The sequence below is a fragment of the Notechis scutatus genome, chromosome 1 (assembly GCF_049901735.1).
Source record: "Notechis scutatus isolate UNSWTSFEM ecotype Mainland chromosome 1, rNotScu1.2, whole genome shotgun sequence".
NCBI lineage: Eukaryota > Metazoa > Chordata > Lepidosauria > Squamata > Elapidae > Notechis > Notechis scutatus.
The window spans coordinates 330,281,898-330,300,142 of NC_142009.1; the positions used below are offsets into that span (position 1 = coordinate 330,281,898).

At 40.8% G+C, this 18,245-nt stretch overlaps 1 protein-coding gene across 2 annotated transcripts in view; it reads right to left on the reverse strand.

The window, feature by feature from the left end:
• Positions 1 to 18,245, reverse strand: part of FSTL3 (follistatin like 3) — a 32,404-nt gene that overhangs the window by 1,090 nt on the left and 13,069 nt on the right. The window contains exons 2-6 of one of the 2 annotated variants that reach the window (XM_087952729.1): positions 17,653 to 17,838; positions 10,262 to 10,477; positions 6,136 to 6,363; positions 4,362 to 4,429; positions 631 to 1,056 (exon numbers count right to left, since the gene is read on the reverse strand). In XM_087952729.1, the coding sequence (XP_087808855.1) occupies positions 4,377 to 4,429; positions 6,136 to 6,363; positions 10,262 to 10,477; positions 17,653 to 17,838 (683 nt within the window). In that variant the 3' untranslated portion in view covers positions 631 to 1,056; positions 4,362 to 4,376. Of the gene's footprint in view, positions 1 to 630; positions 1,057 to 4,361; positions 4,430 to 6,135; positions 6,364 to 10,261; positions 10,478 to 17,652; positions 17,839 to 18,245 lie in introns of those variants that run through there. The other variant, XM_087952730.1, reaches the window with a different exon arrangement.

Genomic DNA, 18,245 nt, shown 5'->3' on the forward strand with positions numbered 1-18,245 from the left:
GGTTAAATTTAGTCTACTTCATCCCCATAATCTTGGACTAAAAATCTGTTTTATAATGTGCTTAATATTTCAGACTAAAATAGAATTTTTGGTTTAAAATAGGTTAACCTACTTCATCCAGGGCCATTAAGTCTTGTCCGGTGGCCTCAATTAAGTCAGAATATTGATCTATTGTTTATCCTGAACGCAGAAGATAACAGACGGCGAAGCTGCTTTTTTTGAGATTAAACTATTCAGGGATTTAATCCTGCTTTCTCCGCTGCCGTGATCTCGTGCAGGGGAGGGCTAGCTCCCTCCCTTGTAACATGGCAAAAAAGATACCGTAGCATCTCTGTTCGCATCTCTTTCTTCTAGCAATGCTGATGATGGTAGGCTCCCTGCGAGTCTCTTGGCCCAGCATTGACCAAAATTATGATTTAAAATTCTCTGATTTTTATAAGCCCACTTCTCTGCTGAGCTGCCTTGGAAGCCTGCTGAGCTGAAAGCAGCCTAAAGATGAATCACTTCTGCCGGTTTGCAAAGTTAAGAAAGAGTTCCTCTCAAATATCCAAACGTCAGCGGGCCAAATATTACTGTTCTAGGATAGTAAGGTGTTTGCATTTGCAACCAGTTTGAAAAGATAATCGAGTGTTTGAAACTTTTTGACAGTTTATTATTAGCTGTGTCCACTCGTACAATCACCAGGTTGAGTTTGAAGCGCTTTACAGGCGATAAAGCAAAAATAAAGCAGCTCTTGTAAATTGAAGGAACAACTCAAGGTCCCCTTTCCTTCCCTCATAGGTAATTGCCAATGTGGTATAAGCGAGTACAATGCACATACAAGAAGCAGTAAAAGGCTAATAAAAATTACAACGGTGATGCCTCATTCTTGAAGATGTCTTGAAGATGCTTCATCCTTGAAGAGCTTTAATGAAAAGAAGGACTAGGGCTGACATGATAGCAGTCTTCCAACATTTGAGGGGCTGCCCCAAAGAAGAGGGGGTCAACCTATTCTCCAAAGCCCCTGAGGACAGGGCAAGAAGCAACGGGTGGAAACTAATCAAGGAGAGAAGCAACCTAGAATTAAGGAGAAATTTCCTGTCAGTGAGAATAATTAATCAGTGGAACGACTTGACTCCAGAAGTTGTGAATGCTCCATCACTGGAGGTCTTTAAAAAGAGATTGGACAACTGTTTGTAATAGGGACTCCTGCTTGAGCTAGAAGTCCTCCAAGATCCCTTCCAACTCTGTCATTCTGTCTTGATGGGAGTTTTATATAACTTGTAAATTTTTATTCTTATTTAATATTTTTCTCAATGCGCTGGACTGCACAATTTGTTCTCATATAATTCATAATCATAATCAGTGGAACAACTTGCTTCCAGAAGTTGTAAATGCTTCAACACTGGAAGTTTTAAAGATAAAATGACCATTTGTCATTTGTCTGGTGTAGGGTTTCCTGCCTAAGCAGGGGGTTGGACTAGAAGACCTCCAAGGTCCCTTCCAACCTATTCTATTCTATTCTATTCTATTCTATTCTATTCTATTCTATTCTATTCTATTCTATTCTATTTTCACAGCAAGAGGCACAATCAGTCCAGGAGCCAAAATGAATCAACACTTTCAGGCAGAAGGCTGCAACTTCCCACAAGAGAAATTAACTTTAGTAAGTTCCTGCTCACTAGGACAAAAATAGCGTTTCTGTTTTCTGCCTCCTGTTTGAGGTGTAACTACTGCTGGACAACAGCAAATTCCCTGCCTCTTCCATTTGGCCTGAATGAAGCCTGTTTTCCCCTCGCTCCCTGTTTTGTTAAATCAGAACCATTCCATCTGGAGTAATTTGACAATTGCTTCAGAAACGAATTATGGCAGCCATAAATCTTTTGCCTGCTGGATGATTTGTCAAGCTGGATGTGGTAAAAGACACATCTGTTGCTTTTTCTGAGAAAAATTAAATAGGGGCCACCAAAATTCTTTAGTAGAAGAGTTGTAACTCCTCGTACACTTGATCCAAAACAACCCCAAACCACAACACTGCCATTTACGCATTTCAGCGAGAAACTTGACTCAGCTTCCTGTTAATTGAATTGTGCAACCATCAGGATTTTACAGGTGAAAATAGGGAGGTGATTTATTAAAACACAGCAAAAGCTCCCATGAAATCAGGTAGATTGCAATGTTGGGACAATATCCAAATCCCCCTTGAATAATTTTGCACAAACAAGAAATTCAGAGGAAGGAAAAGAACAAATTTATTAGGGCTTCAATTGTTTTGCCCTGAATGTTATAAAACAATCTCATTTGGAGTTTGGGGGAAGTGGAGATTGTCAGCCAACCGTTCCTGTTTGCAGAGTACCTCAGTTCTTTCCCCTTCAGTCAAAAACGTAAAAAAAAATAAACAGAACAAAAAGACAAGACAAGGGCATTTCTTTAGTCTTCCCTTAATTGTTCAAATTCAGCAAAAAGGCCTATTTTTGATACAGCCAAGAGAGTTCTTCTGTTAAAGAAAAATGTGGGGTTTTTTTGGTTTAAGTTCTGTATAGTAAAGACTTCAAATGGAACCTGCCCATTATGGTCGCAAGTTTGTGATTGTGACCAGCCAACCTGATTTTATGAACTTTTTTGACAGTGGTTGTGAAGCAATTCCCGCAGTCATTAAGCTGGCTGGGGAATTCTGGGGATTGAAGTCCACAGGTCTTAAAGTTGTCAAAGTTGGACACCCCTGTTCTGGAGCTACATAAAATGAAGGGGTGTAAAACATATCAGATAGCCAGTGTGATCTACCTGTTAAGGCACCAGGCTAGAAACCAGGAGACAGGGAGTTCTACTCCTGCCTTAGGCACAAAGCCAGCTGGGCAACCTTGGGCCAGTCATTCTACTCAGCCCTAAGTAGGAGGCAATGACAAACCATTTCTGAAATCTTTCCAAGGAAAATGTAGAGGCTTGTCTAGGCATCGGCAGAGTCAAGACTGACTTGAAGGAACAAAATAAAAAAATCAGGGACTCAAGCACAAAAATAGAGAAGTTGCCTGTTTTAACCACATGAAGAAAAAGAGTAATACTTCTAAATGATCGAGGCTATGTACATATTTTACAACACACACAGCAAAGCAGATGACAAATTTAAAATGGATATATAGATAAAATTGACTGAAAACTGGCTATCAACAGCGTGATACCTCCCAATTACACACACACACACACACACACACACACACACACACACACTATTTACACACCAAAGTCCTGTTACTTGGAATATTTATAAGATTTCCAATTTTTTGAGTGGAGATGTGTAAAAATATAGAGGTAGTCCTTGACTTATGATCACAATGGGGACCAAATTTCCATTGCTATGCAAGATGGACGTTATGCGAGTCACACACCTGATTTTTGACCCTTTCTTGCCACAGTTGTTATGGAAATTCTTAAGTGCAGTTGTTAAGCGAATCCAGTTTCCCCCATTGTCAGAAGGTGGGTGGGAAGGTAACAAACGGCATTCACATGAACCCAGAATGCCACAGTTATTGTAAATACATGATTGTTGCCAAACCCCTGAATTTTGATCCTATGACCCTGGAGATACTACAACGGTCATAAGAGTGAGAACTGGTCATAAGTCACTTTTTTAGTGCCATTATAACTTTGGACACTAAATGACTGGTTGTAAGTCAAGGACTACCAGTTATGTTCATCTTCAAGGAGACAGAGAAATCCAAAAGGAATATTTAATTAAATCAGATTAAAACTATTACTGAAGCCTTGTTGAAGCAGAAAGTTTGGCTAGAGGAGGGTTGAATGAGGCAATGAGGGAGGCTGGGAGTTTTGGGAACGAGGCTATATGCAGCAATAAACAGCAAGACAAAACAAGGGCAAAGAAAATGGACAAATCAAATATTTTAGGGAGTTCTAGAGAGAAGATCAGCCTGATTTTGAATGAAGCAAACTTGCAGTCTTTTGAAATGATAAAAATGGATTTTTCTTAGAACAGTGGAAGAAACCTTTCCCCACTGTTGGAGGAAAATCTTTGTGAAAGGGGTTTGGGGAGGGACCAGGCACATCTGCTAGAAGCAGGACTAAAGAATTCAAAATGGTGGCAGTGACAGAGAGATCAAAGCACCACCTCCTTTTAAATGGGTGGGGCTGGCTATGATTGCTTGGTCCTTGCCACCATCTTGTCTTTTTCGATCCTCTTTCCTGATATCCTTGGTACAAACTGTGACTCAAGAATCGAAATGCATATATGTCTAGCTTACACTGATTTCTATTTATATAAATAAGATTATTTTCCTTTTGGTTTTTAATAAATACCAGGTATATAATGTACAGTCTGCACATTATTACAGATAATGCCCCTGAACATTAGGAATTAGGCAAATCACCCCAAAATAGATTTTTCAAATGTAGTTTTCTTCAGCATCATCTGTGTCCAAGGCGTTTTTATTTGGAGCTGTGGAAGGAAAGAAAGAACAAATTAGTCCTTTCTAGTCATTTTTTATGCCTGGCATCGTTACAAATAGTCTTCGATATAATGACCGCAACTGGGACAAGAATTTCCATTTGCTAAGCAAGACAGTCTTTAATTGAATCACATCTGAATTTAGAAGAGGTTTTTTTTGCCACGGTTGTTACGCGAATCACCGCCGTTGAGCCCACAGATGTTAAGTGAATCTGGATTTTAGCTTTGACTTTGGAACGAACTGCACTGTGAAGAGGCCTCCCTTTAAAGCAGGCATTGCTGATTTTTTTTTTTTTTTTCTGACACAAACTCTACTTTGCCTACAAGAGACTAATGGCAAAAATCAGAGCTAAAATAGAATTGAGGGCATTTATTTTATTTATTTTGTAGATGAAGTTAATGTTCTAATAATGTTTTTAATTTTTAGAATTACAGAATTATAAGCTGCCCAGAGTCACTTGGTGGAGTTGGGCAGCCATCAGAATTGAACAAATAAACCAGAGGTGGTATTTCAGCAGGTTCTGACCAGTTCTGGAGAACCGGTAGCGGAAATTTTGAGTAGTCCGGAGAACCGGCAAATCCCACCTCTGACTGGAGATTTTACAGTATCCTTCCCCTGCCACGCCCACCAAGCCACGTCCACAGAACCGGTAGTAAAAATTTTTTGAATCTCACCACTGAAATAAACAAATAAATAAATGAAGGGTACGTCAAAAAAGTCAAGGTGGCACCCATCAACATGCAAGGTTGACATCCATTTAATCATTCAATTTGTATGTTGTTTTTGCTCCTGCATTGCAGATTCCATTTTAATTTTTCTACACCCGTCTCCATGATCTTCCCTGAAGGCAATGAACCGAATTAGGTTCAGCACTACCAATTCTTTTTTCCCTTCTTCCTGTCAAACTAATTCAATGCAAATTGGGTAATTCTGGGAGTTGAAGTCCCAGTCCAACTAAAGTTGCAAAGGTTGAGAAAGACTTGTTTAAGTATTTTTCAACCTCTGCAACTTTAGTTGGACTTGGACTTTTACTCCCAGAATTCCCCAATCTGCACTGCTGGCTGGAGAATTCTGGGAGTTGAAGTCCACATATCTTACTGATGTGGAGGTTGAGGAATGCTATATTAAACTGAACATTTTTAGATGGTTTTTGTATGGTTACATTTTGAGGCCTCAGACGGAACCCCTTGTTTTACAGTGGGATACCTATTTTGTTCCCAAACTAAGCCAGCTAATGCTTCTTTGTTGCAGGCCTATTGGTGCTGAGAGCAATGGACCATTGTCCTTAAATCTTGCCTGGAAAATATATTTGTTTCCCATAATTGTTCCACCTAAATTTAAAATTCAAGGGGTGCTCCCCACTCCCAGTTTTGAGTAAAATAAGATATCCAGATTTGGGACAATCATGGTTTTTTGACATTGGGATGCAAACCCAGAAGCAATTTTGAACTGCTGAAGGAGTTTCTCCTGGGAGCCCCCCCCCCCCCAAATCAAGATGGTAGTCGCCACAACACAATCAAATCATAGCTCATGTTTAAAAAGGGGTGGGGTTTCTATTAGACCGCAGTGGCTGCCATCTTGACTTTTTTTACCCCTCCCCAGTGGGTACACGTGAAACAACAAGATCTCCAGTCCTTTGGTGCAAACTTAACTTGCTAATGCCATGCTTGGTTTCTCTCATCGAAGCCAGACTTACATGTACACCTTCCGTAACGCCGGACCCCTATGGATTGACCAAAGTAGCAGGTGGCTCGCCGTAGGTGGCAGGTAGAAGGGTAGGTCACATTGTTGTTCCCACAGATTGAGCGGTCTAGGCTGGTGGGGTCTGGACAGGGTTCAACGCGACACATCACACAGTGGGCACTCCCAGTCTGGTCTACCACGCAGGTGTGGGTTCCAGGGCAGACCACGCTGGAGCAAGATTCTGTTGCAAAAAAAGACATTGAGATCAACCTTGGGAGGTAGACTTTCTCTTGAAATGGAAGTTCCTTCCATTCTTATGGAACACAATAGAAGGAAGATCAGAGTCATAGTATCGGGATGAGAGGCCATATAAATAGAAATCAATCAATAAAATAATAACATTTCTGATGAGGCCAACATTCCCTATGCCATCTGTCTGGTAAACTCGCAAGATTCATTTTTCTCGCCACGTACATGTTTCTCTGTGTCATATAATATATGCGGGAATACACATAATTTTGTATTTATTTATTTATTTGTGCTATCATGGTTTTGCAGGATATATTGGAGGTGGTGACCCTTTGAGAGCAGTATGCAATGAAATTTCATTTTAATGTATGCCGATTAGTGTACATTCAAAGTGACAATAAAGTTATTCTGTTCTGTTCTGTTCTGTTCTGTTCTATTCCATTCCATTCCATTCAACTCACAAAGAATCAAAAATAGCATGCTCCCCAAAACAAAAAAATTCAGGAAATAAAATTAATATCCTTTTTATACACAAAGACTTATTTTTGGATATTTATTGTATGCAAAAATTAACTGAAGCAAACTATTCACTTATTGCTCAACGCATAGGATACTATTCAGAAACTTTACCCTTATTGGATATCATAGTAATAATCACAAATAGGTACACAGAAGCTTCATGTGGCCTTCACACCCAGTGTTTAACCAAGTCGGGTCAAAATCTAGTGAATAAATATGATGAATCATGGTTAGATATTTGTGGATCAGTCTGTGCTGAAGACCGAATTTGTCAGGATGGCTTAGGGGTTTAATGAACTCTGTGAACTTAGAAAAATGGGTTGTATTCATAAACCAGGTTATTCACATGGTTTGAATGTGGCCAAAGTATTGAGAGCCAGTTTGTTTAGTGGTTAAGGCATCAGGCTACAACCAGGAGATGGTGAGTCCTAGTCCCGCCTTCGGTATAAAAGCTGGCTGGGTGGTCTTGGGCCAGTCACTGTTCCTCAGCCAAACTCACCTCACAGGGTTGTTGTAAGGAAAATTGGAACAGGAAGGAATATTATAAGTAAACCTCAACTTATAACCGCAGTGGAGCTCAAAATTTCCATCATATATCTTGATAATCATAAATCGAGGTACCCACATGACCAATCTGATTGTATGACATTTTTTGTGTCAGTTGTTAAGTGAACATCATGGTCATTAAGCAAATGCATTGTACTCAATGGACACTTTTAGCTATGACTATGGGGTAGGGTTGAGGCATCAGAAATTAGAATCCGTGATATAAATATATTTTTTTTGGGGGGGGTGTCCATCACAGTGGTGGGATTCAAAATTTTTATGACCGGTTCTGTGGGCGTGGTTTGGTGGGCGTGGCAGGGGAAGGATACTGTAAAATCCCTAGTCAGAGGTGGGATTTGCCGGTTCTCCAAACTCAAAATTTCCACTACTGGTTCTCCAGAACTGGTCAGAACCTGCTGAATACCAACTCTGGTCCATCATTATTTGGAACAACCGCTGAGTGACTAGTGGTAAGTTAAAGTCTATGTGTATGTTGGCCGCCTTGAATTATTTATAAAAATAACAGAGCCAAGATCAAATCTAATTAAGGACAAGTGTGATTTTGAGATTTCTAATAGGAAAGAATACATGTAGCTCAGGGTTGAACTGTGGGGTCCTTGGTGCTTTCTGAGCTTGGTTGTTTTCTTGTACAGAGAGTCCTCAGCTTACAACCATTTGTTTAGTGACAGTCTGAAATTACAACAGCAGTGAAAAAAGTGACTTATGACCGTTTTTCATACAACTGTTGCAGCATCCAGAAAGAGGGTTGTGAAAATATTACAGACCCCTCATATCCTGGACATAATATAATCAACTTCTTCCCTCAAGATGACGCTATAGGGCATTGCATGTCAGAACAACTAGCTACAAGGATAGTTTCCCCCCCCTCCATGCCATCACTCTGCTAAACAACGAATTCTCACAACACTGTCAAACTATCTTCTTATGACTATAACTTTGCTGCTTGTATCTTACGATTTACATTGTTTTATTTAGTATCCTAATGTGATTTATGTTGATTGCTTATTTAGTATCCTATGACTATCACTTAGCGTTGTATCTTATGATTTATGATGAATGTATTTTTATGATGACTATGATCATGATTTATCACTTGATGTTTCTATGTACACTTAAAATTTATGTACAGGAAACAAATTCCTTGTGTGTTGAATCACACTTGACCAATAAATAATTCTATTCTATTCTATTCTATTCTATTCTATTCTATTCTATTCTATTCTATGCTATGCTATGCTATGCTATGCTATGCTATGCTATGCTATTGCTACACTACTCCATTCCATTCCATTCCATTCCATTCCATTCCATTCCATTCTATTCTATTCTATTCTATTCTATTCTATTCTATTCTATTCTATTCTACGATCAAAATTCGGACGCTTGGCAACTTACTCATATTTATGACGGTTGCAATGCCAGATTCACTTAACAGCCGTGTTCAAGGGTGGGATGCTACCAGTTCAGCGTGGTTTTATAGAACCGGTATCTGCGAAGAGCAGCTGACACCGAACCGATTTGGGGTTTGGCCCACCCGCTCTAGGCTGTCCTTTATTCCCTGCTTTTCCCTCCTCAGCTGCTTTGCGCGGCACAGCTGAGATTGAAAAAGCAGGAAACAAGAGGATTTTCAAACCCTGTGCACCGGAGCGCAGCGCTTGTCAGCTGTCCAGGCAACACAGCTGATGATTTCTTGCAAACACTGCACAAATGCATGGTATGATTGTCTGCAGTTCGGAGAACCAGCAAATCGCTCCACTGGCTGGCCCCTCCCCTCCCCGCCCACTCACTCCTTACCTGGCATGCGAGCCATCCAACTTGCCTGGTTTGGTAAGTTGTTATTTTTCCTTCTCCCCACCCCATCAACTGTTCTGCTCTGCCGGGAGATTTAGATTAGCTAGAAAGCAAGAAATCCTTGGATTTCTTGCTTTCTAGCTAATCTAAAAGCAGAGCCAAACCTTCCTTAGGGCTGAAGCTTCTACTTTCCAGTGCAGACTCAGGTAGCTGATTGGAGATAGATAGATCTCTAAGTGAATCTGTGATTCTGTGAGCAACTCAATCTGCCTGCCTGCTTTGCCTGCTTTTGGGTAAAATTTGCTCTTTTTTAATAAAAAAAATCAATATTTACATACTTGGTGTGTGTTATGAGTTAATTTTGTGAGTTTGCTTGCTAGCAAATTTTATGAGTTTGCTTGCAAGCAAATTTTATGTGACAGACTCAGGTAGCCGATGGCAGAAAGATAGATCTCTAAGTGAATCTGAAATTCTGTGAGCAACTCAATCTGCCTGCCTGCTTTGTGTGCTTTTGGTAAAAGTTGCTCTTGTTTTATAAAAAAAATCAATATTTACATACATATTTATAATATTTACATACAAGCCGTGCCCACCCAGTCACAAGACCACCAAGCCATGCCCAGTCAGCAAGCCACGCCCACCCAGTCACATGACCAAGCCACACCCACAAATTAGGCCACACCCACAGAACCGGTTGTTAAGAAATTTGAATCCCACCCCGACCGTGTTGCTAACTTAACATCTACAGTGATTCACTTAACCCCCGAGGCAAGGAAGGTTGAAAAAGGGGGCAAAATTCACTTAACAACAGTCTCACTTAGCAACAGAAACTTTGGGCTCAGTTGTGGTCGTAAGTCGAGGACTACCTGTAGTCGTTTCATTACCCAACTAGGTAACGTCATCAGTGATGCTCTGCCAGGCAACCACCAAGCTCCGAGGCCCCCCAAGGAATCCACAGTTCGAGATCCCCGCCTGGAGGTCAGAAACACCCGTAGAAGAGAGGCACCACTCACTTTTGCATTGTCCTTGGTACATGACTTCCAAGTCAGGCTGCCCTTTGCATTTGGCCATGAGAAGCTCACATTCATCTTGGTAGGTGAAGCCGTTGGAGCCGCATACTTGAAGCTTCCTGGGAAGGTTGGAGCAATCTGGAGCACAGACACACTGCGGGCGCCTGTGCTTCATTTTGCAAACCTTGCCTGCTCCACAGTCCACCCCTTCGCAGGACTCTGGGTGAAGAAACAAAAACAAAAGGTCAACCAAGAAGTCAGGGTGCATCTCAGGAAGTGGAGAAGGACAAATCATTTGTGTTGCTTTCTTTATAAATAATATTCCTTGATAAATTATATAATATAATAAATTATAATATTCCATTATGAATAATATTCCTTGTGTGTCCAATCACAGTTGGCCAATAAAGATTTCTATTCTATTCTATTCTATTCTATTCTATTCTATTCTATTCTATTCTATTCTATTCTATTCTATTCCATATTTTCTATTCTATTCTATTCCATTGTATTCTGTTCTGTTTCATATTCAATTTCTATTGTATTCTATTTTCTATTTTCTTTTCTGTTCTATTCTGTACTGTTCTGTTCTGTTCTGTTCTGTTCCGTTCCGTTCCGTTCTGTTCCATATTCTATTCTATTCTATTCTATTCTATTCTATTCTATTCTATTCTATTCTATTCTATTCCATTCTATTCCATATTTTCTATTCTATTCTATTTTCTACTTTCTTTTCTATTCTGTTCTGTTTTGTTCCATTCCATCCATTCCATATTCTATTTTCTATTCTATTCTATTCTATTCTATTCTATTCTATTCTATTCTATTCTAGTCTAGTCTAGTCTAGTCTAGTCTAGTCTAGTCTAGTCTATTCTGTTTTAGTCTATTCTATTCTATTTTCTATTTTCTATTCTCTCTCTATATATATATATCTGTTCAGAAGAAAACAAGAAAACTGCAACTGATATTTTCCACATCCACACAAGCATCTGCACCTTGGTTTTCCTGGTCCAGGTTCAAGCCCATCATACTTGACAAATTTGCACTACTGACCAGCCACCAACAGGCTGACCCTTGTCCACTGGATCAGGTCTGTCTCCTCTGGTAGCTGCATCAGGATCATTCTCAGGCCCATGATGTGCTTTCCAACAAGGGGTCTGAATGCAGGGAAAACCCTCCGTTACAACCCAGCTGTGTCAAAGGAGGACCCCCTTGTCTGCACGATCAGACAATTGTATTTTGCCAAAGGGGTCTAAAAAGGAGGAGAGTCACCTTCGGCTGGAAAGAATCCTAGAGACAATGGGCTTCCCTGTTTCACACGCTGAGCTTCCGTGACATAAAAAACAAAAATAAACAAGTCAGAAGAAAAACTGTCTGGGGAAACAGGAGTGTGTGTGTGGGGGAGGGGGTGGACGAGGGAAATATGCCTCGTTGGGCTACAGGGGAGGAGGGAGACAAATGGGTACATTGTGTGACTGGGGAACCCCCAGGCAAAAACTGTCTGGTGGGTTTCAAAGCAGACGGGCGAGGTGTGCAAAACTCATTTCCCCAAAGCGTAGAAGTCTGGAGCAGGCGTGTGTGGGCCTTTCTGGAAGTCTGGGAGAATGTTGGCCGGCAACCAAGTTAAGGGCTGTCCTGAGGGGTTCCCCCCCCCCAACTTTCTCTCTTTTTTTTTTAGATAGATAGAATTCTTTATTGGCCAAGTGTGATTGGGCACACAAGGAGTTTGTCTTCGTGCAAATACTCTCAGTGTACATAAAAGAAAAGATACATTTGTCAAGAGTCAAGAATCATGAGGTACAACACTTAATAATAGTCCTAGGGTACAATAAGCAATCCAATCATACTAGGAAACAGTCAATATAAATCGTAAGGATACAAGTGACCAAGTTACAGTCATACAGTCACAAGTGGGAGGGGATGGGTGATAAGGAGTGATGAGGGGATTAATAGTAATAGTAGTGCAGGCTTTGTAAATAGTTGGACAGTGTTGAGGGAATTATTTGTTTAGCAGAGTGGTGGCATTCGGGGGGAAAACTGTCCTTGTGTCTAGTTGTTCTGGTGTGCAGTGCTCTATAGCAGGGGTCTTCAAACTTGACAGTTTTAAAACTTGTGGACTTCAACTCCCAGAATTCCTCCTCCAGTCATGTTAGCTCAAAAATCCTGGGAGTTGAAGTCCACAAGTCTTAAACTTGCCAAGTTTGAAGACCCTTGCTCTATAGCGTCATTTTGAGGGTAGGAGTTGAAACAGTTTAGGGGGCTTAAGGACATTTTGTGTGATGTTTACGGGGATGAAGTCGAAGGGAGAAACTCTGAGGGCCAAAGGGGCCTTTCCTATCTTGGCCAGACAATTGATCTGGGAGTGCGGGAGGGAAAAATGAGGTGGGGGGGAAAGTGGCAGGGTAGACTGCACCCCTCCATGGAAGTTCTACAGGTATTCCTCGACTTACAATCACAATGGAAACCAAAATTTTTGCACCGTGAGTGTTGCCCCGTTTTTACGACCTTTCTGGCCTACAGTTGTCAACTGAATCCCGGCAGGTGTTAAATTAGTAACATAGTCGTTAAGTGAATCTGGGTTTCCCCATTGACTTTGCTTGTCAGTAGATCCCACAAGGAGATCACATGACCTCAGGACACTGCAGTCGTCATAAACCTGGAAGACTTAGCCAGGTCCTGCTGCCAAAGCAGAATCAAGGCCATTATAGAAGACCCCTCACACCCTGGCAATTATCTTTTTGACCTCCTGCCGTCTGGACGGCGTTTTAGGTCAATAAAATCACACACCACTAGACTAACAAATAGTTTCTTTCCCTGGGCCATCCGAACTGCAAATAAACACGAAGTCACTACCTTAATACCCCATTCAAATGTATAATAACATATTACAGTACAATCCATCTCTTGTGTATTATACTCGGCTAAGCGTTACAGTCAGTGTTGGATGTATATTTTGTGTATATTCGTAGATATTGTATTCTCAAATTGCAAATGGAGATGTGGGTAGTCTATCTTTCTTATCTTCATTTTTAAGTGCTTTGGTTTTATTGTATTGCGAACAGTTGCTGGGGTGCATCCACAGTTTCGTAGTACTTGTACAATGACAATAAAGTTCTTCTAATTCTAACTCTTCTAAAACACGAGTCAATGGCCAAGCATCTGAATTTTGATCGCATGAGTGACCCTGGGGATGCTGCCATGGTCCTAAGTGTGAAAAGTGGTCGTAAGTCACTTTTTTCAGTGCTGTTGTAACTTTGAACAGTTGCTAAATGAACTTGTTGGAAGTTAAAACCCACCCCTCTCCTAGGAAAATGAAATATTTTAGGATATACTAAAAAGGCAGAATATTTCCCCTAAAAAGAGAAGTAGAAACTCAGAGAGGCAGAAACTGAGCTCCCCCACCTTTGCTAATGGACCATTACTCTGGCCTAGGCCAGTCTATTTTACATAACAAAGGTCTACTCCAGGTAAAGCTATAATAGGAATTGCCCAAAGCCCTTTCATTACATCATCATCCAGCAAGGCTCAACCAAGCCTGGGACTCAGGACAGCCTATAGAGTTGCTCCTGCATGGCCCCATGGGAATCTGATAACCAATCAGAATACAAGCTCCAATTCAAATTGCAACAGAGGGTATAAAACAGTTGCACTCTCAGAATATCAGCCCTTCCTTCTTTCTTCACCCAAAGCGTGTGATCCTGTCCACCATTAAACCATCTTTCCAAACAGTCACTATGTTTCCAGTGTCTTTCTTCCCCACTTGGAACTGAACCCAGAGGCTATTTCTTCCAACAAACTGTTGTAAGTCGAGGACTTCCTGTAATTAAGCTCCTTTCGGGTAACAGCAAGCGATACCCTATTCACAACCCTGAGCCTTTTGTCCAAGAGCCTGGATTGGACAGGGAGAACAATTGGGAAAGGGAAAGGAAGTGGGGGAGTTTTTACCTGTGGTGTTCCCATTACAGGTAGTTCTCAACTTACAACCATTTGTTTAATGATGGCACTGAGAAAAGTGACTAAGGACCAGTGTTGGTATTCAATTTTTTTTTACTACCGGTTCTGTGGGTGTGGCTTGGTGGGCGTGGAGTGGCTTGGTGGGCAGGGCAGGAGGAGGATACTGTAAAATCCCCATTCCCTCCCCACCCCACTAACCTGCTTTCCAGCTCCGTTCTCCTGTGCAGGGCAACCAAAGAAGACCCAGCCAATCAGCTGGGACTCAGGAGGCGGAGAATAGATGGGGCGGGGCCAGTCAGAGGTGGTATTTGCCGGTTCTCTGACCTACTCAAAATTTTCACTGTCTGGCTCCCCAGAACCTGTCAGAACTGGCTGAATACCACCTCTGCTTATGACCATTTTTCACACTTATGAATCACTGCAGCATCTCCATGGTCATGTGATCAACTGGCATGTTGTTTATGATGGTTGCAGCGTCCCAAGGTCATGTGATCACCCAGCCAGCTTTCCACAAGCAACATCAATGGGGAAAGCCAGATTCGTTTAATGTCTGCACGGTTTACTTCACAACTGGAGTGATTTGCGTAACAGCTGTGGCAAAAAAATATCATAAAATGGGGCAAATTGACTTCACAACTGCCTTGCTTAGCAATGGAAATTTTGGGCTCAGTTGTGTGGTCGTAAGTCAAGGATTACCTCCTGTATTGTGTTTTTGATCAGGGGACCATGCTGCAATGGTCATATGTCTGAAAAACACTCATAAGTCACCCTTTTCAGTGCCGTCGTAACTTCAAACAGTCATTGTAACTGTTTGTAAGTCAACGGTTTTGTACTGTTTTCTATATTGTGCTTTGATTATTTTCTCCAATAAATCTTCACTAACCTGAGCTGTGGGAATAGTTCCAGTGCCTTTGCATGTTTAAGGGAAGGGTCGCCCTATGTACTTTTACTTATTTATTAAATTTATTTACTTCCCATCTCATTGTCAAGGGACTCTGGGTGGCTTACAACATTATAACATCATTTTATAATAATATAAAGCAATTAGGAAATTAATTGTATAAAAGTTAATTATAAAGTTAAAAGTATAAAAAAAGGTTGCACATTAAAAGTTTAATCATTAAAATTAAAACATATTAAATGTAAAGTTTAATGAGCTTAGAAGTTAATTGCTGCTAAGCATTGCTGGGGGGAATTGGCTGGTGGTTTAAAAATACAAAAATTAAAAATAAAGAAATTTGGCTGCTTTCTGATTAGGATTGAAGTGGGGGAGTGGTGTAATAAATACGGTAAACTAGCTCGATACCTGTGCTTCGCTACAAAACTATGTAGTTGGATTTAGTTTTTGGGAAGGTAAATAAGGAAAAAAAACTCTGCCTCTGCCTACCAGCATCCATCGGTATTCATCTGGCTAGTGTCCTGTCAGTGTGTGAGAGAGTTGAGGGCTGTTTGGAAACTGAAACAGTATTTGCTGTGTGAGCAAGAAGGAGACAGCAAGGAACCTGGGCGTGGTTTAGCTTAACTGGTCTGTACTAAAGCTGGTTGCAGCTGTGAAAATAAAACTGAAACTGAAACTCCTCTCCTCTGCTTGTGTTTTGCATTTGGAACAGATTTCTTTTCAGGTAGGGAGGGGAGTAGAATTCCTTAGCATCAGAGCGTGTTAATAATAATATAGAAAATACTAATGCTCTGATGGTCATTTCAAAAAATCCTTTCTTAGTGAGCACCTAGAAGCCAAGAGGAAGATATGTTCCAAATTTCAAGTTTGTAGGCTTTATGGTTCTGGAGATTTTGTGATGATGCGTGAGTGGTATTTTGCTTTTATATGTATATAGATGTGCTAATGAAGACCCACTTGAAAAGATTAGTAATGAGGTAGCTTCTAATTATAGAAGGGGTCCTCAAGGGTCATCTATTCTAGCCCAACCTTCTGCTAATGCAAGAAATCTGCCCCTTAATAGGTGGCCGTCCAGCTTCTGTTTAAAAACCACTAACTGAGGACCTGCTGTCTTTCCTGGTGGCTTATGCAGCTAATTAGTCAAAAAGCAGAGCAAAAGGCTCTCATTCTACTTTCATAACCTATAAAGGAGAATATTTGTACAGTAGCTCAGGGTTGAAATGAATTTTATAACTTGTTTGTATAATCCAAAAGGAATATGTTAACTTACGACAGTAATTGAGCCCAGAATTATACCTGTAAGTCATGGCAGTTGTTAAGCAGGAGGCCAATTTTATTACCATTTTTGTAGCAGTCATTAAACCTATACTGCAGTTCTTAAATGATGCCATGATTGTTAAGAAAATGTGATGGTTGTTAAATGAATTCATTATACCCAATGGGCAGTGCTTTTGCTGGAAACCGGAAGTAAGCACCGGGAACCAGTAAAAATGCCAAAAACTGTGGTTACGTGACTGCGGGATGCTGCAAACGGCCGTAAATGTGAGTCGGTTGCCAAGCACCCAAAATGGGATCACATGATCACAGTCAGAATGTCTGTCTGTGACCATCAGGATTTCAAAATGTGGGCTGTAAATACAGGGTTTGTCATAACTTCAAATCAGTGGTGGGATTCAATTTTTTTTACTACCGGTTCTGTGGGCGTGGCTTGGTGGGCAGGGTGCGGCTTGGTGGGCGTGGCAGGCGAAGGTTACTACAAAATCCCCATTCCCTCCCCACCCCACTAACCTGCTTTCCAGCTCCGTTCTCCTGTGCTGGATAACCAAAGAAGACCCACCCAATCAGCTGGGACTCAGGAGGCAGAAAATAGATGGGGGCGGGGCCAGTCAGAGACAGTATTTGCTGGTTCTTTGAACTACTCAAAATTTCCGCTACCAGTTCTCCAGAACCGGTCAGAACCTGCTGAATACCACCTCTACTTCAAATGGTCACCAATTGAGCAGTCATTAAGCAAGCATTATTTGTAGAGACTACTACGTATTGGCTGGGGATTATGGAAGTTGAAGTAAAGTTGAAGTTGTTTTAAAGTTGCTGTGGTTGAGACACACTGATGTACACCAAAATTCTGGGATATTCACCACTTAAAGGAAGAGCCTAGATCCTGAAGCAAAGGAAAGAGTATTGTAATGGGTAAATCTGGGACTTTTCAGTTTATTTTTTATTTATTTATTTTATTTATTTGATTTGCCAATTGCTTACAAGATAATAAGTATAAGTGTATACATAGTTGTGAATACATGAAATGGGTACATATAAGAAAAATAAAAGAAGAATAAGAGAAACAATAGGACAGGGACGGTAGGCACGTTGGTGCGCTTATGCACGCCCCCTACAGAACTCTTAGGAAAGGGGTGAGGTCAATAGTAGACAATCTAAGGTTAAAGTTTTTGGGGTTTGGGGAAGAAACTTTAGGCGAGATTGCTCTTGGCTTCACAGGATTGATTAGGATTCAGTGCTTAAAACAAGTTACAAAACCTTCTACCTTTGCAGGGGTGGCAGGTCACAAGGCCCAAGATCCTAAGAAGGCCGATCTTGTTGTCCGGGTGTGAGTAGTTTGACCAGGCCATGTCCGTATTTCCGTTGCCGCAACACTCTTCCCAAGTAACCCCCATCTGGAGAATCATCGTGCATTTGGCTTCCCGTCCTTGCTGTAACCAGCAGATCCCACCTGTAGGGAGAAAGGGAGACAACTCTGAATTCTCCACTTTTTTTTTTTAATTAAAGTTTTTTTCTGTAAATAAAAAACAAATTAATTCAAAAGTTCAAAAGTAAGAAAGAAAAGAAAAGAAAGAAGGAAGAAGAAGAAAAAGGAAAGGAAGGAAGGAAGGAAGGAAGGAAGGAAGGAAGGAAGGAAGGAAGAAAGAAAGAAAGAAAGAAAGAAAGAAAGAAAGAAAGAAAGAAAGAAAGAAAGAAAGAAAGAAAGAAAGAAAGAAAGAAAGAAAGAGAAATTGGAAAATAGGCGGCTATATTAATGTTTTAAACAAATAAATACATTGGGACTGAGAAAAGGGTCAGCAGCAAAGCAGAAATGTGGAGAACTACACAAAACTAAATGTAGATTTACAGTATATCACA